General features: G+C 37.9%; 1 protein-coding gene across 2 annotated transcripts in view; it reads left to right on the forward strand.

Annotated features, from left to right (window-relative positions):
- Nucleotides 1–24,384, forward strand: part of ENOX1 (ecto-NOX disulfide-thiol exchanger 1) — a 700,008-nt gene that overhangs the window by 394,531 nt on the left and 281,093 nt on the right. Inside the window, exon 5 of one of the 2 annotated variants that reach the window (XM_053665398.1) lies at nucleotides 9,293–9,439. In XM_053665398.1, the coding sequence (XP_053521373.1) occupies nucleotides 9,352–9,439 (88 nt within the window). In that variant the 5' untranslated portion in view covers nucleotides 9,293–9,351. Of the gene's footprint in view, nucleotides 1–9,292; nucleotides 9,440–16,418; nucleotides 16,587–24,384 lie in introns of those variants that run through there. The other variant, XM_053665399.1, reaches the window with a different exon arrangement.

Genomic DNA, 24,384 nt, shown 5'->3' on the forward strand with positions numbered 1-24,384 from the left:
AGAATCCACATATGAATGAAATCATATGGTATTTGTTTTTCTCTGACTGGCTTATTTCACTTACCATAATGTTCTCCAGGTCTATCCATGTTGTCACAAAGAGGAAAATTTTCTTATTTTTTACTACTGAGTAGTATTCCATTATATAAATGATGTGAAAAGATGTACTTTTAGAGTTTAAAGTTTCAGTATCTTCTCACGTTCTGATTTTAAAGCTTTTATTAATTGAGTACCTATAGTACACCAGGTTCTTTACATGTATTACATGATTTAATCATAATTAAAAACTGCGAAATAGGTATTATGTCCATTTTTCCTGTTGGGGGAAATTATTAGCTTCCTGAAGGTCATATATTCAGTAAGTAAAAGAATTAGTGTTTAAAACAAGTGCAGTCAGACTAGAAAGTCATCTCATCTAGCTCAAAGATATAATTTACATCTTCATTAGAAATGACAACACTGCCCTGGCTGGTGTAGCTCAGTGGATTGAGCACAGGCCTGCGAACCACACAATCGCAGTTCGATTCCCAGTCAGGGCACATGCCTAGGTTGCAGGCCAGTTCCCAGCAGGGGACTCATGAGAGGAAACCATACGTTGATATTTTCTCCTTTTCTCCTTCCCTTCCTTTCTAAAGATAAATAAATAAAACCTTACAAAAAAAAAAGAAGTGACAACACGATTAAATTTTTTAAGTTATTGGCTCACAAGTATGGCATAGTTCAGAGATATTACACAATTTTAGGCACACAAATTTGTATGAAATGTACTCAGGAAAATAAAAAATATATTCAAGAAATATATTTAAAGGATAACTAGCAAGCTGACTAAAATTTACTTTGGTGATGAGGTGAGGAATACATAGACATTCACATTAGCATATACATGTACAAGTATGCAAGAATTTAAGCCATTTATGCATTCTCTGGCTATACCTTTTAAGGCAGTAAAAGGGTAGGTACTTAATTGAAAGGTAATGTGGGCATGAGATTGTGAGAATGTCTTATATTGATAGCTTTTTGCTGGGTATGGTGATTTTTATATGAATTTTGGATATATGATGAATGAATGAGTAGAATTTCACAGTTAACATTCAATGATATAAATTACTCAACAGCCTTCCAAGTGATGATCATTGTTTAGAGTTATCTTATTTAATAAACTTACATAGATGTTCTTAAAATAATTATTTATTTGGGCCAGTCTTCTTGTTATTTTGTTTTTAAATTATTTTCTTGATGTCTGTTTTTTTTTTCTTATTTACCCCTTCTTCTTGCCTTCCTGTGTATTGAGAAATTGATGTGGCATCCTCCTCAAATTTTGCTTCAAGTTTCTGGGGCCAAGATAGGAGCAAGATGCTCTAATGATACATTCATGGAGCAGTTTACCTTACTTTGCCCTATGCTTCTTAGTAAATAACAGAATTAAAATGATTTGTCAATATTCTACCCAAAAGTAGGTGTTAGGTACTTAGTTGGGGGTAAAACTTAGAGTTCTCTGGATAAACAAACTAGAGTGAAGAACATAAGTACATATAATTTCAAAGTAAAATTTGTAAGACTAGGAACTGGAGCAAGAAATCAAAAACTATAAGAATATTGCCCTGGCTGCTATAGCTCAGTGGATTGAACATAGGCCTGTAAAACAAATAGTCACAGCTTTCAGTCCCAGTCAGGGCACATGCCTGGGTTGCAGGCCAGCTCCCCAGTTGGGAGTGTACAAGAGGCAACCATACACTGATGTTTCTCTCCCTCTCTTTCTCCTTCCTTTCCTCTCTCTCTAAAAAATAAAATAAATAAAACTTAAAAAAAACTATAAGAAAATAAGTAGAGGTGAGAGTGAAGTAGGAGGAAATGCTACTAAACAAGGGATGCCATCAGTATTCTGGAAGGCAGCACTGTGATGGAGGAGGGGGAGCTGAAGTGTGCTGAGAGAAGCTTGACACTCATCCTCAGCACTCTGGGAAGTCTCAGGAGGGGTACAAGGGTGAGATGAAAAGGGGAGACTGGTTAAAAGCTGTTATAGAGAAGTTAGTGGAATGTAGTATATGAAGTAGTTAGATGCTGTTCCTCTGCTTTCCTTACTCTGCCAGTACCAATCCTCCAATCTTGGTCGAAGTGTGAGGGGTAATCTTGGAGTATGCTGAATCAAAGATGCTCTGGACTCAGGGAAACAAGGCCAATGAGACAAAGATAAAACTTGATAAAGAGATGTAAGAACCTCCTAGATGATTTCACAACATAGCTCACAGAGCAGTATAGCCAGTGATACCTAGAGCCATGGACAGGTTCGTTAGGTAGGAGTTTGAAGGATTCTTATCTAAAGAAATTGAATAGCCCAAATAAATGATTTGACTAGCTTTTGGAATCCCTGTTGAAATGAATGGATGCCTCACTCAGTTATATCACAAGCATTAGGTATGCCTTACCTCCACCCAGGGTTTCTAGTCAATTTAGTTAGGTTTCTAGTCAATATGTTTCAATACATATGTAATTCAATATAAATTTTATATTTTACATATATTTGTGTATCCATACATTTAAGTTATTCATACATGTAAACAAATATAATATATGAATGTTAAATATTAATGAGTAGTGAGAGGGTCACCAGATATTGAGTATAACCCCCAATATGAAATAGAGAATAAAATATAGAGATCAAAACAGAGAAAAACAGAAAGTGATGGAGAGCTCAGGAAAAATACAGACACAAATTCAAGAAACAAATGAACAAAAAAAGCTTTTAAAACCCTGTATCAGACTTCCGCCAAGATGGAGGCATAGGTAGATGTGCCGTGCCTTCTCACACAACCAGTTTAGAGACAACTAAATATTAGCAACAGAAAACACAGCCAGAACATGAAAAATTGAACTTTTCGGAAGTCCATTAACAACAAATTCTTCAGCCTGACCAGTAAGGGGCGAAACCAGCGGCTGGTGAAGCGGGGTTGCACAGGAGGACTCAGTCAGACGGACTCAGGTACGAGGAATCCAGGCGCAGGGTTGGACCTGGTGAGCAACCAAGCGAGCGAGGCGAGCAACCGCAGGGGAGACAGCGGGGCGGTGGGGCTGTGTGTTGACTGTGGTCGTACATTAGGGCGAGGGAGTGGGCAGTTTGACTGGGGCCCGGCGGGTCCCCACGGCCAGCGGCAGTGGAGGGCACCACCATTTCCCTGCTCTGACCACGCCCCCACATGCAGCGTCATAACCCAGCACCAGGGGGTACCAAGGTGCTGCTCCTCACCCAGCTGGGCACAACCCCACTCTGACCACCCGCACCCCACACTGGGATCAAGGCCCTTCTCAACTTAAAGGGCACGAACAGACCAAAAATGGCGCAAGAAGATCTCAAAGCCCCAGAGCCTATAGATCTAAGCGATGAAGAAATAGCAAAACTCTCAGACGCACAGTTTAAAACACTGGTGATCAGGATCCTCACAGAACTGGTTGATTATAGCCACAAATTAGACAAATATATGAAAGCGAAACTAATTGAAATGAATGGAATTGCACAGGACACCAATAGCAATGAAAAGGAAACTGGGACTCAAATCAATGGAGTGGACCAGAAGAAAGCAAATAATGGCCAAACAGAAAAGAGTCAAGAAGCAAGAATTCAAAGAAATGAGGAGAGTCTTAGGAACCTCCAGGACCTCTTTAAACGCTCCAACATCTGAATTATAGGGGTACCAGAAGGGGGAAAGGCACAGCCACCAGTGGAAAACTTATTTGAACAAATAATAAAGGAGAATTTCCCCAATCTGGCAAAGGAAATAGACTTCCAGGAAATCCAGGAAGCTCAGAGAGTCCCAAAGAAGTTGGACCCAAGAAGAAACACACCAAGGCACATCATAATTACATTAGCCAAAATTAAAATGAAGGAGAGAATCCTAGAAGCAGCAAGAGCTAAGGGGACAGTCACCTACAAAGGAGTCCCCATCAGACTGTCAGCGGATTTCTCAAAAGAGACCTTACAGGCAAGAAGGGGCTGGAAAGAGGTATTCCAAATCATGAAATCCAAAGACCTGCAACCAAGATTGCTCTATCCAGCAAAACTTTCATTTAGAATGGAAGGACAGATAAAGTGCTTCTCAGATAAGATCAAATTCAAGGAGTTCATCATCACCAAGCCCTTATTATATGAAATGTTAAAGGGACTTATCTAAGAAAAAGAAGTTAAAGAAACATGAACAGTGAAAGGACACCAAACTCACAGTTATTAACAACCACACCTAAAATGAAAGCAAACTAAAAGGACAACTAGATCAGGAGGGGAAACATAGAAATGGAGATCTCAAGGAGGGTTAGCAACAGGGGAGTGGGAGGAGGAGAAGAGGGGAGAAGGTACAGAAAATAAGTAGCATAGACAGTACATAGAAAATAGATGGGGGGCAAGAATAGCATGGGAAATATAGAATCTAAAGGACTTGAGACACATGGTCATAAACTAAAGGGGGGGTAATGCTGGGGATGGGGGTAGGGTGGAGGGGAATGAAAGGGGGAATAGAACAACTGTAACAGCATAATCAATAAAAAAATTTAAAAAATAAATAAAACCCTGCATCTACTGAAAATGTGTATTTTATTAATTAGTGACATTTAACATTATTTTATGTTAGTTTCAGATGTATAGCATAGCAGTCACTTATATAGTTTGTAAAGTGATCTCTCATAATTCTAGTATCCACTGGAATTATACACAGTTATTACAATATTATAGACTACATTCCATATGCTGTGCTTGATATCCCAATGATTATTTTGTGACTACCAATTTGTACTTCTTAATCCCTTCACCTTTTTTACCTAGCCCCTAACCCCCTCCCATCAGACATCTCTCAGTTTTTTCTCTGTACCTCTAAGTCTGTTTCTCTTTTGTTTGTTCATTTATTGTTTATATTCCAAATATAAGTGAAATCATATGGTATTTATCATTCTCTATAGTTTTTTTCTTTACTTAGCATAATACTCTCTAGAGCCCTGGCTAGGTAGCCCAGTTGGTTAGAGTGTTGTCCCCAAATGCCAAGTATATGGGTTGATACCCAGTCCAGGCACATACAAAAATCAACCAATGAGTTCATAAATAAGTGGAAAAACAAAAAAATCATTCTCTTTCCCCCTTCCTCTCTAAAAAAATCAGTAAATTTTTAAAAATACCTTTTAGGTCCATCTATATTATGGGATGGAAAGATTTCATTTTTATGGCCTAGCAATATAATATTCCATTGTATGTACGCACCACTTTTCCTTTATCCATTTGTCTATCGATGGACACTTGGGTTGCTTACATATCTTGGCTACTGTAAATAATGCTGCAATGAACATAGGGGTGCATATATCTTTTCAAATTAGTGGGGGTTTTTAAATTTCTTTGTATATATACCTAGAAGTTGAATTGCTGAGTTGTTCAGTAGGTCTATTTTTAATTTTTTTGAAGAACTTCTCTACCGTTTTACACAGTGGCTACACCAATTTGCAGTCCCACCAGTTTGATATCAGGTAGTATGTTACCTCCATCTTTGTTCTTTCCCCAGGTTGTTGTGGCTATTCAGGGTCTTTCATGGTTCCATAACTTTTAGGACTATTTTTCTAGTTCTTTGAAATATACCATTGGTATTTCTATAGGGGTTGCATTGAATTTATAGATTGCTTTTGGTAGTATGGACATGTTAATGGTATTCATTGTTCCTGTCCATGATCATAGTATATGTCTCCATATACTTGTATCTTTTTCAAGTTCTTTCTTCAGTGTCTTATAATATTTTGAGTACAGTTCTTTGACCTGCTTGGTTAAGCTTATTTCAAGATTTTCTTTTTTTTTGCTTCAATTGTAAATAGGATTGTTTTCTTAATTTGTCTTTCTGATTATTGGTATATAAAAATGTAACCAATTCCTGAATATTAATTTGTATCCTGCTACTTTACTGAATTCATTTATCAGTTGTAGAAGTTTTTTGTGGAATCTTTAGGGTTCTCTATGTGTAGTACCATATCATCTGCAAATAATGACAGCTTTACTTCTTCCTTTCCAATTTAGATGCCTTTTATTTATTTTTCTTTTCTGATTGCTGTGGCTTCATCATTCAAAACCATGTTGAATAAAAGTGCTGAAAGTGGAAAACCTTATCTTTTTCCTGATCTTAAGGATAAAGCTTTTAACTTTTTCCCATTTAGTATATTTGCCATAAGTGGTGTTTATTATATTGAGGTATGACCCTCCATTTTCACTTTTCTGGGAGTTTTGTCATAAATGGGTGCTGGATTTTGTCAAATGATTTTTGAACATCCATTGATATGATCATATGGTTTTTATCTTTCATTTTTAATGTGGTGTATCACATTAATTGATTTGAGGATATTGAACCAAACTTGCATCCCAGGAATAAAACCCACTTGATTAATGGTGCATGATCTTTTAAATGAATTGCTGAATTTGGTTTACCAGGATTTTTGCATCTATGTTCATCAGGAAGATTGTCGTCTGATTTTCTTTCTCTGTAATGTCTTTGTCTGGTTTTGGAATCAGGATAATGGTGTCCTTATAAAATGAGCTTGTGAATCTTCCCTCCTCTTGAATTTTTTTGGAATAGTTTCAGAAGAATAAGTATTAATTTATCTTTGAATAATTAGTAAATTTCACTCGTGAAGCCATTTGGTCCAGGACTTATTTTCTGGGAGTTTCTTGATTACAGATTCTATTTCGTTGGTAGTAATCAGTCTGTTCAGATTTTGTTTTGTTTTGATTCAGTCTTAGAAGATTGTATATTTGTAGAAATTTATCTTTTTCTTTCAGATTATCAAATTTCTTAACATATAATTGTTTGTGGTATTTTCTTATAATCCTTTGCATTTCTGTGGTGTTGGCTGTCACTTCTGTGGTGTCAATTTTCTTTTATTTCTGATTTAGTTTGGGGGGGGTATGCTCTCCTTTTTTTCTTGATGAGTTCGGTTAAAGATTTAACAGTCATTTTATTTCTCTTTTAGAAGGACCAGCTTTTCATTTCATTGATTACTTGTGTTGTTTCAGACTCTCTTTTATTTATTTCTGATCTGATTTTTATTATTCCTTCTTTTGTCATTCTTTTTCTATAATTTTAGCTGTAAAGTTAGCTTGTTTATGAGATTATTCTTATTACTTGAGCTAGGCCTGTATTGCCAGGAATTTCCCTGTTAGCACTGCTTTTTCTGTGGCCCAAAGATTTTGGGGTTGTTGTGTTTTCATTTTCATTTGTCTCAAGGTATCTTTTAATTTCTTCCTTGAGCTCATTATTAACCCATTCATTGTTTAATAGCATGTTATTTAACCTTCATGTGTTTGTGTGTTTTTCCATTTTTTCTTGTGATTTATTTCTAGTTTCATACCATTATGGTCAGAGAAGCACTTGATATGATTTCAGTCTTCTTACACGTATTGAGACTTGTTTTGTGTCCTAATATGTCTATCCTAGAAAATGTATCATGTGCACTTGGAAAGAATGTATATGCTACTGCTACCATGTAAAATACTGTGAAGGTATAAATAAAATCTATCTGACCTAGTGTATCTTTTAAAGCCACTGTTTTCTTGTTGATTATCTGTCAGGAGTATTTATCCATTGATTACAATGGAATGTTAAAATCCCCTACTATGATTTTATTACTTTCTATCTCTTCCTTTATGTCTATCAATATTTTCTTTATATATTTGGGTGCTCCTATATTGGGTGAATAAATATTCACAAGGGTTAAATCTTGTTGGATTGACCCCTTTATCATTATGTAATGTCCTTCTTTGTCCCTAATTATAGTGTTGGTTTTAAATTTTGTCAGATATAAGTACTGCTATTTTTATTCTCTATCTGCATGAAATATCTTTTTCTATCCCTTTACTTTTAGTGTGTGCATATCCTTCAATCTCTTGGAAACAGTGTATGTATGGGTCTTATTTTCTTATCCATTCAGTTAACTTATGTTTTTGACTGAAACATTTAATATATTTACATTCAAAGTGTTTATATATAGGTATGTAGTTATTATTTGTTATTCATAATTATATTTTTTCTTCTTATAAAAAGTTCTCTAACACTTTTTTGTAATATTGTTTTGTTGGTGATAAACTTTAGATTTTTATTGTTTATCTCTCCTTCAATTTTATTTTCTTAAAGATTTTACTTATTTATTTTTAGACAGAAGGGAAGGGAGGGAGAGAGGAAGAGAAACATCAATGTGTAGTTGCCTCTCAAGCACCCCCTACTGGGGACCTGGCTCACAACCCAGGCATGGATCCTGACTAGGAATCAAACCAGCAACACTTTGGTTCATAGGTTGGTGCTCAATTCACTGAGCCACACCAGCCAGGAACTCTCCTTCAATTTTAAATCATACCATTGATGGGTAGAATAGTCTTGGTTTTAGTTTATTGCTTTTCATCACTTTAAATATTTTGTGCCCATCTCTTTTGGCCTGAAAAGTTTCTCTTGAGTAGTCAGCTGACAGTCTTATGAGAGCTCCATTGTAGGTCATTGTCTTTCTCTTGCTACTTTTAAGATTCTCTTTTTGTCTTTGACCATTGTCATTTTCACTTTTGATAATTCTTTGTCAAAAATCTATGATATGATGAGAGACAGTGTTATATCCATGATATAAAGAGGGCAGTCTATAGAAAAGGAATAATGAGAAAGTAAGAACAAGGTCTTGTAAATTAAACTGTAAAAAAAAATATTAAGAAGATAAAGTCAAGAAAACATTCTAGAAAGTATATTGACAGGCTAAGATATACACAATGGGGGAGGAAAGTGTTGAGGGAAAAGAAGTGAAAAAAATGTACTTTGTCAGTTCATTAGTTTCAGTGTTTTACTATAAGATTTCCAGAAATAGAAAACACTAGAAAATGGTGGGGAAATAAGTATCAAACAATAATACAAGAAAAAAAATTAATTGAATTATAGGAATTTACAGGTTTAAAGGGAAGAGAAAATGCCCAGAATAATAGATTTTTTTAAAGATGATCATTAAGATTCTTTACTATGAGAATTCAGAACACCATGGATTAAAAGGATTTCAAAACCTTCCAGAGGAATAAAGCGTGTCACATTTAAACAATCAGGAATCCCCTTGGCATCAGACTTGGCAACTGCATCACTGGCAACTAGAAGCCAATGAAGTACAGCCTTTAACATTCTGAGGAAAATGACTTTTTTACTTGGAATTCAATAACAAGATTAATTATCAAGCATGTGTAAGAGTAGAATTAAGACATTAAGACGCACAAGGAAAGTCTCAACAAATTTACTTCCCATGTACCCTTTCTCAGGAAGCTTCTAGAGAATGTGCTCTACAAAAATGAGGCTGTAAACCAAGAAAGAGGAAACCATGGGATCCAGGAAACGGGGGACACAACACAGGCGAGAGGCACAGGGATTTCGCAAGATGATGTTAAAAAGAAGCCCCAGGACAACAGGTGGGCAGCAGGCCTGGGAAACTGATAGACCAGAGGGACTGAAGGGGAGGCTTCTAGAGGGTAAAAGTAGGTATGACAGATTTACCAGTTGGGTTGATGACATAAACAATGGTTTTAATAGGGTTTTCATAGTTCCTCTAAATAGTTCAGGAACAGTGTGTAATAGATTAATATATGAGAAGGAGAAATAAAAGACAACATGAGGGAAAAATATTGAACAAGATAGGAAGTATATTCTTCAACTACATTGCTCAACAGTAACAATATTACATGGTCTCACTAATAAACATGGAATATTAGTTTACCCTCATATTGCTATTTAATCTCCTGAAAAAAATGGGGGAAGAAAGTTTGTTGGGAGGTGGTGATCAGGTAAGAGTGTTACATTTTTCTCATTTTGCATAGTAGTAAGACATTACGTAATCTCTGAAAATAATAACTTAAGAAATATCACTATGCACACATTACTTAAATATATGGAATCAGATATCACAATAAAAATTAAAAGGGATTTCCTCTGCTATGACAGTATTCAACCTCCTTGCAGGGGAGGGGGTAGGTTAGAAATGCTGGTTAGTCTTCCTGCCCTGAGCAAGCCCCTATATTAATCAAACTGAGAAAAATTGTACCAATATAGGACACTACTCATTCTGGCCAATAAATATCTTTCATTATAGAAGTAAATAACAACAAAGTGGTTTCCTCTGAGGAGTAGAAGGCAATGGGTAGGGACATGTGGGGTAGGGGTTTCCTGTTTTAGGTCATACAATGTTATTTGCTTTTTTAACATATAGGCATGTATTACTTGGATAAGTTTTAAGTCATTTTTAAAAATCACTGAACTTAGAAATAGAGGTTATAAAACAAAGTACAAAAATACTCCTGCAAAAAAAGCAAAAGCAAAACCAGAGGAAGAAGTTGATGGTGCTTTTCTCAATATCTTTCAGAACTTATCTGTGTATCCCTTACCTGATAACAAAGAAGGGGCTGCAGGACCCTCTGCCATTCTCATTCCAGACAGCATCCTTGGTCACCCACCAGTGCTCCCCACATTCTGTGTCTAAGCTCTGCTGGGCCACTTCGCGTTCCCTTTACAATGCCTGTTTTCCCCTCACCCAAGACTTTGCTTACAGTGCACTCATTGCTCCCCTTTTGTTTCCATATTCACACATACATACATACACTCTCACTCACTCACTCACATTTACACTCTCATGCCCTCTCAAAGTACTCTTGTTCTACCTCCATTCCTACCTATACATATCTCAACTCAGATGGATCCTAGCATTCCCCCCTTTCTTTTAATGTCTATTATATTGTCCTATACCACCTTGCATGCCCAGCCTTAAATCACAGTTGATTTTGAACTTTTCCTTTGTTAAAAGCCTAGAAGGTGACATAAGCAGGAACCATATTGCAATGATATTTGTTCCTCCTATAGAGACTGGCAGAGTGCTGACATATTCCACATGTTGCCTCAGATAATAATTAAATGAATAAATTAATCTTTTGTTAAAAGTGAAATCTGTTCAGTCATTTGGCCCAGTGCTAAACATCTATATCCATGTAAATAAATGGGACCAGAAGGTGAAGATTTTTTGTGTGTCTTTGTTTTAAGGCAGCTTATATCCTTTTTCTTAAGGGGAAAGATCATGCTTAGAGCCCAGAGGGTAAACTGTTCCCTAAAATTTTTCTTATATTGCCTTTGTGGAGAATGTAGAAAACTTCTCACCTGGAGGGTTGAAGTTTTTATTTGACTCTTCAGAGGTTACAGGTAGCCTGACACTGAGAAAACTGTTGCAAGCAGGACATCGCCTTGGCCTCCAGGTAGAGAAGGTCGTGAACATGCCTTTGCACCTGATGGACAGTAACAGCCTAAGATGTGGCAGGAAAAGGTAAAACCTCATGAGGCCAGACTATTAACATAAAGAAAGGAAGTTGATAAATACTCAGTAACATAACATGGTCACCTAGGTAGAGAGGTGCAGCTTAAGCTTGCATCCCCAGCTTCTCAACCTAACAAATCATACCGGTATTATCTAAAACATTCCATTGATACAAATAACAAAATGCCCATCAGTGTGGTGTATGCAAACACGGAGTGCTGTGGAGCCTTTAAAAAGAATGAAGTAGGATCTACAAGGTCTCAGTACCTTACCATAATTGCTAAAAGGAAAGATTACTATGGAATAGGATTACCTCCTTTATGTAACTCAAATACCATCTTTTCAGTGAGACTTCTCTTAACCGCTGTATTTGTAATTGCAAAATCCACCTCCTCTTGTTCCTAGCTTTTTCTCCATTAGCATGTATTTCTATTTGATATAATATATATTTTACTCATTTGTTTATGATATGCCTCTCCTACTGGTATGTAAACTGTGCAAGGGATTTTGTGTATTTCACTTACTATTTTACCTCCCAATGCCTTAGAATGACTGGGTGAATGAATTTGTTTTAAAAAGTTTATTTGCATATAGCAGTTCTGGAAAGCTACCAAACCCAAAAGTAGTTATCTCTGAGCAATAGAACTAGGAGTATATATGTGGAAGACTAACTTTTATTGCCTATATCTCAACATGTACATGTATCACTGAAGTGTTTCTCAAATGGCTATAATGAAATATAAAATTTAGTTGTAGGTCTTTGGATTTCATGATTTGGAATACCTCTTTCCAGCCCCTTCTTGCCTGTAAGGTCTCTTTTGAGAAATCCGCTGACAGTCTTATGAGAACTCCTTTGTAGGTGACTGTCCCCTTAGCTCTTGCTGCTTCTAGGATTCTCTCCTTCATTTTAATCTTGGCTAATGTAATTATGATGTGCCTTGGTGTGTTCCTTCTTGGGTCCAACTTCTTTGGGACTCTCTGAGCTTCCTGGATTTCCTGGAAGTCTATTTCCTTTGCCAGATTGGGGAAATTCTCCTTTATTATTTGTTCACATAAGTTTTCCACTGGTGGCTGTTCCTTTCCCCCTTCTGGTATCCCTATAACTCAGATGTTAGAACGTTTAAAGAGGTCCTGGAGGTTCCTAAGACTCTCCTCATTTCTTTGAATTCTTGCTTCTTGACTCTTTTCTGTTTGGCCATTATTTGCTTTCTTCTGGTCCACTCCATTGATTTGAGACCCATTTTCCTTTTCATCGCTATTGATTTTCTGTGTAATTCCATTAATTTCAATTAGTTTCGCCTTCATATGTATATCTGATATGTGGCTATAATCAACCAATTCTGTGAGGATCCTGATCACCAATGTTTTAAACTGTGCATCTGAGAGTTTTGCTATTTCTTCATCGCTTAGATTTATAGGCTCTGGGGCTTTGAGATCTTCTTGAGCCATTTTTGTTCTGTTCATACCTGTTAAGTATGAGGAGGGGAGCCTTGGACTCCCTGGTCGCTGGGTCGTGATGCTGTATGTGGGGGCGTGGTCAGAGTGGGGAAGTGGCGGTGCCCTCTGCTACCGCTTGCCTCTGGGGCCTGCTGGGTCCCATCCAATCGTCCACTCCCTCACTTGTCTATCCACGCACAGATGCGAGACCACAGTCAACCCACAGCCCTGCTCCCTTGCTGCTTCCCCACAGTCGCTCGCTGAGTTGCCCACCAGGTCCAACCCTGTGCCTGGATTCCGCGAGCCTGAGTTCGTCTGACTGAGTTTTTCTGTGCTACCCTGCTCTGCCAGCTGCTGGTTTCACCCCTCTTACCAGTCAGGCTGAAGAATTTGTTGTTATCAGACTTCTGAAAAGTTCAATTTTCTGTGTTCTGGCTGTGTTTTCTGTTGCTAGTATTTAGTTGTCTCTAAACTTGGTTGGGTTGCTCTATCCAGCAAAACTTTCATTTAGAATGGAAGGACAGATAAAGTGCTTCTCAGATAAGATCAAATTCAAGGAGTTCATCATCACCAAGCCCTTATTATATGAAATGTTAAAGGGACTTACCTAAGAAAAAGAAGTTAAAAAAACATGAACAGTAAAAGGACAGCAAACTCCCACTTATTAAGAACCACACCTAAAACAAAAGCAAACTAAGAGGACAGCTAGATCAGGAACGGAACTATAGAAATGAAGATCACATGGAGGGTTAGCAATGGGAGTGGGAGAAGGAGAAGGGGGGAGAAAGTACAGAAAATAAGTAGCATAGACAGTAGATAGAAAATAGGTAGGGAGAGGGCAAGAATAGTATGAGAAATACAGAATCTAAAGAACTTGAGACACATGGTTATAAACTAAAGGGGGGTAATGGTGGGGATGGGGGGTAGGGTGGAGGGGAATGAAGGGGGGAATAGAACAACTGTAATGGCATAATCAATAAAAATAAACAAATAATTTTAAAAAAGAAATATAAAATTTAGAAAACATCATTTATTTTTGATTCTGAGGTAATAAACATCATTCATAATCTCTCTTCTTGCTAAAAGTCAAGTTGTAGCTGGGCCACATTTTGAGTCCATGCACTATATTTTAGGAAGCCTTTACTAACAAAGACTTTTTGTGACAGTGGTACCATCTGTAGTTATGCTGGGCAGGAAGGGGTAGGTCGGATACATTTATATCTTATAACTTTTAGGTAAATTCAGGGGAGGTTACTTGGCCACCCTGAATTTCAGTTACCTTGCTTATAAAATTGGGATAATTTTTCCTACAAACAAAGGATATTACCAAGAAAAACAAGATGAAAAGCATATGTGTCTAGAAGTATCTGATGCAAGACAGGGTTCCCTTTTCCCCACAGAAGGTGACTCAGATAGAAGACTCTTAGTGATACATTTGTGGTTGTACATACTCCAAGTGTGGTCCAAGGAGCTTATGAGAAATGCAGAGTCTCAACCCTCATGTGATCTAATGAATCAGAGTCTGTACTTTAACAAAGTACCCAGGTGATTCTTATGCACTGTTAAGTCTGAGCAGCTCTGTTTTTATGATTTTTATAGCAGTGTTTCAGGCAGGCATATATTAAGCATGTGTTTATTTTCTGTGTTTTATGGTACTTTGACATCTTAGGGCCTTCCAGACCCTAAGTGGAGGCACTGACCTTTCCAGGGCACCCTAATTCCTAGAGATAGCCAACAGTTTGCCTGGGAGCACACCTTTGATATGCAAACCATTCAATCCTGAGTCCTTGTCCCCACCAGCCTCCTTTACCAGACTGCTGCAGTCCAGAACTCTATCCTCCTTCCCTGAAACACTGGAGGGCCAGTTATCAGATCATTGGAAACCCCCTGTACCACCTAAACCACTGAAATTATTTAAACTATCCAATCCCACACCTTCTTGCCCTGCCTTGCTTTGCCTTTTGTGTGGAAACCACAGTAAATTTTCCCCTCACTTCCTCTGCTTCTGATCTACCCTGAGGCCTCCCCATGTGGTCCTATGCGGTTCAGCATGGTATTTCATGCTCCCTCCTCTTGGGAACTATAAGTATCAAACTATCTTTTCAGGGGCAAGCATGTCTTAATCTGTTGTCCTCACCATACCTGAATACAACTAAATCCCAGTTACATATTAAAACAAGGCCGCCCTTTTAAACTTTTTTCCTAGTTCAATGCCACCTGCTCCCTCTACGCCTTTAACTTGCCAACTTCACTTTCATTTGAAGAAGATTGAAGGTTCCCAGCAGAGCCAGGTGTTCTGGTGTGGCATGACTAACAGGCTGAAATGTAGGATGCTTAAGCCACCTCATCAGCCTAAACTTACTTTTAAATAAAGATGATCAAGGATAACCATGAACGAGGCTGTAAATCTGCTTAATGTAGTATGACTACTTTGAATACCAATAATGCTCCTTAAGCACAAGCTCTGAACACTTCAGAAACTGCTATTAGAAATGATTAAAACCTCCAAGATAATGGAACCATTTGAATGGAAACACACAAACTTATTTACAGTGTTCTGAGATGGTATGCAAACAGATGAACCTGCCATCCACATCCATTCACTTTTCCCTGTGGCTTCTTAATATGGTGTGTATGCTTTAGGTAGGAATAACTCCTGCCAGGAGGCAGCTATGATGTCACCAAGCAGCTTCCCTCCCCAGCATCACATTACCTCTGTCTCTTCTGTTTTGAAGTTTTGATACATGGAAGTGAGCTAACTGAGGCTGAGGTTAATAAAAACAAGCAAATGATAAAAGAACATAAGAGGGACTTTTCTCCCTATGAGTCAAAGGAAAAAATAAAATAAGGAGGATCTATTTCAGAAATATTCCACATTTCTTAGATAGGATGATGAGAACAGAAGATAGCAATTTTATGGTAATATTTCCCATATAGAAGTTTTACTACAATTTCATTAAGAAATTAAAATTTGATTAGTAGCTTTTAGAAATATTAGACAAGGGAATTTTTCATTGACTATCAGATTTGTTTCCATAAAAAATAAACCCTCCTCACCACATGCACACATGCTCAAAGGTAACTATGTGAAGCGATATATGTGTTAACTAACTTTATCGTGGTAATCATTTCACTATATATGTATAGCACATCATGTGTACATGTTAAATTGATACAATTTTATTTGTCAACTATACCTCATTAAAGCTGGTAAAAATAAATAACCTATTTGTTATGACCACACAAAGAAACTTCGGCTGCAGATATCATGATTTTGGGCCAATAATTGGCCCTATCAGATTCAATACACAGTACAAGCAGTGTCTAAAATTTGACTTGTGGCCTGCATGATTAACAGTGTCCCCTGAAACCACGTGTTTGTTTCTCAGTAGATTTGTTTTGTTTTTTTCGTTGCTCCTTGACCTTTTCCCAAGAAACTTAATTTGCCCAAGGGAGTCTCACACAGGAAAAGAGTGTTTGCATCTGTTTAGGGAAATGCTCCTATAATAATGACTCACTTAGAAGGGAGAGATCAAAATGGAATGGAATGGAATGGATTGATAAGCCAGTTTGAGCAGGCAGAGAGCAACCTGGGCCTCATAACTCTTATAAAAGGAGCTCTGCTGCAAAGCAGTTTGCCAAGACTAGGTCTAGCAAGGCCCATTTCCATTCAGTATGCATTGTCTCTGTAGACTCCCTGAAAAATTCTTATTATAAACACCTCAAGGCATGCCAGCTCCTTTTAAGTTTTACTTGCACTTCTAAGATGGTGCGGATTTCTCGGTTCAGCCCTGCACACCCCAGGGCAGAAATTACTCTCCGAGGTATGTTACCTATTTTAAACTTGGTGGAGTCCTTTTGATGACTGCAGAGTGGTTGGTGGTGGTGATGCTATGGCAGTAAGTTCAAGTGATTTCTTGGTTGCCAGAAGAGTTGGTGAGTTTGCTGGAAGAGAAAGCTAGACTCAGGTTCTTTCTCATTTACTAAATTTAAAATGTGCCAGCAGGCCAAAGTAGAGAGCTGACAGCTCATCTTGGGGAATGAAGGATTAGTTGAGGTAAAAGAGAAGAAGAAGAAGGAGAGAGAGAGAAGGAAGGGAGGAAGGGAGGAAGGGAGGAAGGAAGGAAGGAAAGAAGAAGGAAGAATGAAGGAAAAAGAAACAGAACATTGATATTGCTGGCTCCTTAGTGCTTCTCAAATTCCTGTTTCTTTTGCTTTGTCTTTTTTCTCTTTCACTTTTCTACCAAGAAAGCATGGTCAATTTGTTTATAACCATGGCCTCAAGGCTAGCAACATATTGAAATGGCAAAGGTGACAACAGAAAGTTACTTAAAATAAATTTTGAAAACCTGAAGCTAAATTAATTTCCTTATGTCAACTTTGTCTGCTATTTAGTCTAAAAAACAGAAGGTGAAACCATTGACCATATTTAAGTTAGCAGGGTTAATCTAAAACAAATTTGATTTATACTCAATGTGTATAATTTTTTTTAATTTAAAGATTTTTAAACTGATCTTTGCACAATTGGCAAATTACTAAACAATCTTTCCTTCAAAGTCTGCAAGCAATTGCTTGTTCCTATGAATAAGTGAATGTGTTTTACAAGGTTCAAGTTGATTGATTGGCAAATGCTGATAAAATCAAAGCAGGGCTAAAATGCAGTTCACCAGCTATAGTATAAATTACTTTTGTTCAATAATGTTTCAAGTGGCTATACAATTATGGTTTACCTTTCAATAAATACTACTGCCTTAATTGCAACATCATTGTGGAAATTTATCCTTGAAGATGACTGTTGGGAACCACAACTAGGACTAAACACTTCTATATCTGTTCATGCTTTTGTGCTCAAATATAAGCATTGATTGCTGTAAGCATTTAAAAAATGGATACTTTATATTTAATGCGAATGAATGTTAATATACTTTGAAAATCATGTTCCACTGATTGGCCTAAGTATAGTGTTTTGTACATTTCTGGGTGGCTTGAAGTAAAAAAAAATTAAATTCTTTAAATCACTAGCCTTACGCTGTTCACTAGGAGCATTACATTCTTAGCCCATTACCATCCACCTGTTTTGGCAGCTGTGTTGGGCTCTAACAGAGGGCCTATAGCAGTCTGTTTCACATTCATATGTGTTTCAGACAACTGAAATGCTTGGCCAAACCCAGATTCCTGTTTTTGTTTATGAAGTAAGTAGTTGATCACAAGGATCTTCCACGACCTAGGTGAGACCGGAAGATATGGAAGATCCCAGCAGGACGGGAATGTGCATTAGGTCACACACTGTCCTGGGGAGTTCTCATTCCTCTCTTATGTTGTCCGGGCCTATAGAAGAGACTTCCCCAGGCTACTACTGCCAAAAGCATGTATACCTAGGGATTCACTGATCTGATAGTTTTGTCAGGGCATTTTAAGTTTCCCTGCCACATCCAAGCTCCTGGGAAATTAGGTATCCTCCAAAAGTGCCTTTGACATACTTTTCTTAACAAAGTCATTTTAATTCAGTAAATGTTTATCAGCCCTACTTTATTCCAGGCACTCTGTGTGGCCCTAGATGTAGATATATAAACCAAAATCATTCTCAATCCTGAAGTTTACGATTTTCTGTCATAACTCTGAAATTTGGCAATTTGTTATTTAAAAGATGTCTTTATACAATTTGCCAAAAAGTTGGAGGCCCCATTGTGTTCAAGGAAGTATTCTAGATGTTCAATAAATATTCCAGATGTTTTCTTTCTTTAGTATTTTTAGAGACCACTAGGTTCTGGTGGCCTTCGGGGGCAAATTTGGTATTTGAGCTACCTCAGTTGCTGGTTATCAGGTAATAGTTGTATTAGAGAATACCACAGCTGCCAGACCTTGATTGAATCAGTGGAACAGCAAAAACCATAAAGGGCTGTGCAGTGAGGGAGTTAAGGACTATTTGGGATAACTGGAATCAAGCTTGTTTTGGCATATAGATCACAGTAGAAGCTAATTAAACTGGCAAGTCAAGGTTTAGAGTTGAGCAGAAGTTGCATTGGACTAGTAAATGTTAGAATTCCAAGTAATTGCCTAGAAGGTAAGGGCAGAAGGTAGACTAGATGAGGGTCACAGACAGGAAGCAGGTTAGAAGAAATCAAAGCAGATTAACAAGCAGCTGAGCAGTTAGAGCCATGAGCCCAGTGAGCATTGGAGCATTCTGAAAGATAGGCAACTGCTGAGATGGGCTCAACCATCAAAAGAATCAGGCTTAAGGATAATGAGAAAAATCTCTGCCACTGACAGCTTTGTCATAAGAAGTAAAATGTGCTCCTAGTAATCTAGGTCATAGTCTTGTGGGCAGGACTGGCAGCATGCTGGAGAATTCTGAGTTTAGGCTCTTTCCTCTCAGCCCAGGAAGGCGATGTCTGGCATGCAGTAAGACTCCACAAGTATTCCACTGAACTGACCTGGGTTCCGGGAGCAGAGGAGGGAGGTTCCTAAATGAAGTGATTTTCACATGACAATATAAAATAAAGTAAATTACTTTGGCATTTAATGGAGAAAAATAAGCATGAAGGAGTAAAACACATCATTTTTTAAAATGACACATATATTGTCCCAGGATTTATGTTTGTTTCCTCCCTTGGTTTCTTTCCCATGAATGCCATTAAGTAAGAAGAGGTATGGAACCTGGGAAGTTTTAAGACTCTGTGGCTAGGTGTTACTCACTCTGAGGTGTTTTCCTTGTAAGAGCATTTGGAAAGAAAGAAATAAAAAGGGAATAGTGAAGTGATTAAAAACCTACTGAACTCCCAGATTCGTGCCTGTGAAAAACCTAGGTGAGATGCCAGAATCTGGCTGATGGACAGCCAGTACCTCTTCTGCTCCTCCACAAGGAAGGTACTGCCTGCTGATTTCCATCCTCTGAAGCTCTTTTATGTTTGTGGTGAGTGATAGCTGTCAATAAATGTAAGAGGAAAGATTATTTTGTGCCACCTTAATAAAAGTCCTATTGTGCTAGTGGTGTACATCACACATAAGAGCTGTAAAACACAACCTCTCAAAAGCCTTCCTGTGTCACCAGGATGGCTCAGTAGGATATAACAAAGCTCACTGGGGAAGCGTTTATGTGGACTGTCACACTGAGCCCTGCAACTGAGAAAGGCCAGAAAACCATTCCTCACCCTGCACTCCTGCACCAGTGTTCCCTGTTTTGACACTAGATGGGGCATTGTTATTGTTACAGTGATTCTAAAATGTGAATATATAAAACCCAGAAGGGTGGAAACATTACTTTATGGCATAACATGGTAAGACCTAAGAAGGGTGGAAACATTACTTTAGGACATAACAAATAAGAGAACGTTGGAGAAGAAAATGGCCAGGAAAAGTGTCTAATCCAAACCCTAACTCTTCAGTGTTAACTATAAAAGCTGTGACCATCCCATGTGCACACATCGATTCAGAGGCAGACCCAGAACCAGAAGCCTGAGGCCAAATCTTAGGCACCCAGGGTGTGCATGCCACATGGATCTGAGAAGCCAAATGCTTGGCTCTCAGAAGCTGCCTTCTTTTACATGGGGAATAAAAATAAAAGTTAACTCTCCAGGGCATGTCCTCCTAAATAATTCTTTCTACAATTTGATTCTACATGTAGATGGCTCATAGAAAATTAAACAATGAACATAACTCACATACTTGGCTTGTTTTTATCATTAATCCCTCTCTTTCACATACATGCAGGGGCTCACACATACTTTCACACATCTGTGTACACATCTTTGAAAAAACAGCAATGTGAATGATTTAACTTCATTTTTAAAAATATGAATAAACAAAATACAATGTATTATATTTGGATTCTAGCTCACTTAAGTTTCCCTTAGGTTTTTTACTCTGGTTAGCTTCTAGGCACTGTGGAAACTGATCAGAATAGTGTCCTTGTTTTGGTCTCTCAGCTATTTACCAGTTATCATTTGAGCATTAGAATCCTGGAGGCTTAGAGCCCTTCCTAGAACCTAACTGAAGAAGGGGAGCAGTTCCCAGAACTGCTCTCTCTCTCCAGGTGTACCCCCCATCCTCGCCTTCTGCCTTCCTCTTTCCTCTGAGCAGAGGAGCAGCCAGCCAGCCATCACCTCCACTTACCATACCAGTGTGATTAAATTACTGAAAGAAAATGACTAGTTTCTCCTTGTTCCCCTTTCTTCCGACTAATAGGTTCCAGCACAGAACAAAAGTCTTATAAACCCTGTAGGTGATCGGCAGACTTGGTTCATAACAGAAACTCTTTCTTAAGAAAATTAATTTAACTTGTGTTTTAGTCACACTGAAAAGGATGATTACTGCAGTAGCTTTTTCTCATTTCAGTGGTAGCACTCCTCACTCCCAGGCCCATTGTGCTAAGGTACTTCAGTGCCCTCCACTTTGGTAGATGTACTTTCTACACGTCTAGGGAGACTGGTAAGAAGGGCAAGCTAGCGAGAAGGAAACCATCTACTCTGTGATTTTTATTTCATATTAGACATTGCAAACTTAAATCTTTTAAAAGTAAGACACTTGTAAAAGTCTAATTTTAAGAACTTGGCATGCATGGGCTGATTTTTCCCCCCAGCTTGGAATGCTCTTCTCTGCCTGGTCTAATCTCATTCATTAAGATCCAGCTCAAATGTCATCTCTGCTGGGCCTCTACCCTCACTTTTCACATGTCCCCTTACAGGACCTTCACTCTTTATTTTGTGCTACCACACATTTTATTCATACCACTGGAATGTAATCCCAGTACATTGCAGTCAGTTGCATACGTGTCTGTTCTGCCAGCCCAGGAGTGGGTTCCTCCAAGGCAGGAAGAGCGGGTGGTGCCTGACTCATCTTGCATCACCTGCGCAGAGCATGGAGAAGATGTGCACTGGAATAAGCATGCACATTTATGGGGTTGAAGCAAATTGTGTCAGCACCAGCTCTTTTAATATAAGGGTCTGAGGACTTGGAAAACATCTGAAGTAAAAAGGTAATTTAAAATTCATAGTCTTCTGAAATTTTTTCAAGATAAAGTTTTTTGTATTATATTTAAGGGAAAAGTATTATATAAGGCCAGGCATATATTACCATGTATATGAGAATACTGGTCATTTATTTGCTCCCCACATCTAACAGAATAGAAATTTAAATCACCAATTCACTTTGCTTTATGCAAAGAATGTATACTACAAAAGTTGTATGTAAATCTAGTGTCTATAAGTCATTTTATGTTTTTAAAATACACTAAGGAATCAATTTAAAGAACATGTTTTTCCAAGTGAAAAATATTTATATAAAAAGGATAATTTCAGAGTTTATCAGGAATCTTCCTGTTATAGAGAAGTGTTTTTCCTAGAACAATAAAGGAAGGCTCTCCTGTGTTTCAGTCAAAATTTACCCAGCATTCGTTTCCTGCTTTTCCATACTCTTTAAAACAATGGACTTCTAAGGTTTTTAATTTATACAACAGATATTCTTACTAAAGTGAAAAACTCCTCTCACTGTCATAAAATTAGTATGTATTATGTATTATTTCTGCTTCAGTTAATAAAAAATTACTTGCATGAGCATTTAATGATCTTTAACTCAAATCTTATTGAAGGGAGTCAGTATGTTACATTATTGATTTGCAAGAAAATCTGAGGACTGATGTGAATGCCTATGCAGATCTGAAATACAGAAAAAGACACCAGGCACAAATCTCCATGTTTTTGGAACTAAAGTTTTATTTGAGTTTTATTTAAACATTTCCATTTTCCTTATTTCTGTAATGGTCAAAAGGGAATTGAAGAGAGGTGCAGAGTAGTGTGGGTTTGGGGTTATTGCTGTTAAGCATTTATAGTGAGGGACTCAGTCAGCCAGTGTCCCTTTGCATTCAGACTGCAGGGTTACAGATGCCTCATCTCCATCTCCCAGCGAGGGGCACAGCAGAGGTCCTTTAATAATGCATTCACTGAAAATAATATTCTTGGCTCTAAAACTATGCATTTAACACATTCTCAGCAAATGCCATCTGAAAAACCTAGTGCTTTTAGACTGAGGTTCTGCCATGCATAAATCAAACACTGGAGTGTTGACCTTTTTCAGTAAACAATACTAGAAATGTTGAGTACCTTTCAAATTCGAACGCAGCTTTTAAAATGTGTTCTAATTTTCATGGACAGCTGAGGCCTGCCTGCACTAATACCCAGCTAATCTGAGGTCTGGGAGATGCTTGGGCATCAGTCAGACTTGGTTCATCTTTGCTTGTTTTAGTTCCACTTGTGGAAGCTCTAAGGCCTGCACTGTTCTATACTCCCCCCAGACAGGCATTTTAATTTCCCAGGAGATCTTTCTCATGTCTGAGCATTTCTCTTGTACATGTCACATTTGGACCAGCATATATGCCTCTACCCAATTTTAATTAAGTGGTAAAGCTGATCTTTATTTATTAGAATTTTATTTCAAACATAGATATCTCCCCTCCTACCACTACTTCCAAAAAATGTTTATATTGGCTATGTCTTTTCTCATTCCTAAAAAATATCTAAGGAACCCCCACCCCATTGTGAGATCTCATCCAACTTTTATGACTGCTCCTCGGGATCAAAATACACAAAGCTGAGTGACTGCCTGGAGATTGCATTTACCCAAAGGTGACCATTACCAGCAGACACTCAGTACTGCCCTGGGGCAGGTAGGTTTTGGGACAGGGCTTCCAGGTGAGAGAGCTGCATCTGACCTGTTTCACTGGATTAAATATTAAAATCTGTTTAGAAGCCAGCTGCTCACTTCTAGCCTGGAGCATCTAGTAGCAGTCCCAGGTTAATGAATGTGCTTCAGGGAAATAGTGTTTTCTTCCTTCTTGCTTCAGTTCCCCCCCTCCACACACACACACACACACACACACACACTGCACTTTTGTTTTTTCCTCTTTGTCTCATTTTCTGTTTGGACAATGGAAATAACCATCATAATTCTAATAATTTGAGCTGAGATACTTATATAGAAAAACATACAGCCTTTGTGAGAGATGGGATGTAAATTTAGCTTAATATAAAGTAATTGGCAATCAGTTAACTAGAGTTTCTGGTTCATAGGGGATTTTTTTCTTTGATTCATAAGGGGGTAATTGCAAATAATACAAAAACAAGCTTGCATCATAGAATGTAACTAACATTTTGGATGCAGTATGGAATTATCCCAATCTCTTAAACATGCATGTATTCATCCAGTACTATGCACTGACTGCTGATCTGCAGAATGATGACCTGAATACATCAGAAGTATCAGAAATGAATAGGACAGTTCTTCAGTCTTTCTTTGCCTTTCATGGCCATGACAGTTTTCAAGAGTACTGGTTAGTTAATTCGTAGGATATTTTTGAGTTTCCTTTGTCTGATGTTCTCTCATGGGGTTAGAGAATTTTGGCAAGAATACCACAGAGGTGATATACTCTTCTCAGTGTATTGTATGAAAGGGCACATGCTATTAATATATGTTATTATAACTCCAGAAGCAAAAAAAACCTACTCCCCTGCCTCCACTGAGCTACACCAGCCAGGGCTGATTTTAACATCTTTTTGATAATACAGTTGAAACAATATTTTCTCTTTAGTTGTCTAAATTATAGCATTAATTAGAACATACTGTGCTAGA

The sequence above is a fragment of the Artibeus jamaicensis genome, unplaced genomic scaffold (assembly GCF_021234435.1).
Source record: "Artibeus jamaicensis isolate MK-2021 breed Jamaican fruit bat unplaced genomic scaffold, CSHL_Jam_final contig_414, whole genome shotgun sequence".
In the NCBI taxonomy this organism is placed as follows: domain Eukaryota; kingdom Metazoa; phylum Chordata; class Mammalia; order Chiroptera; family Phyllostomidae; genus Artibeus; species Artibeus jamaicensis.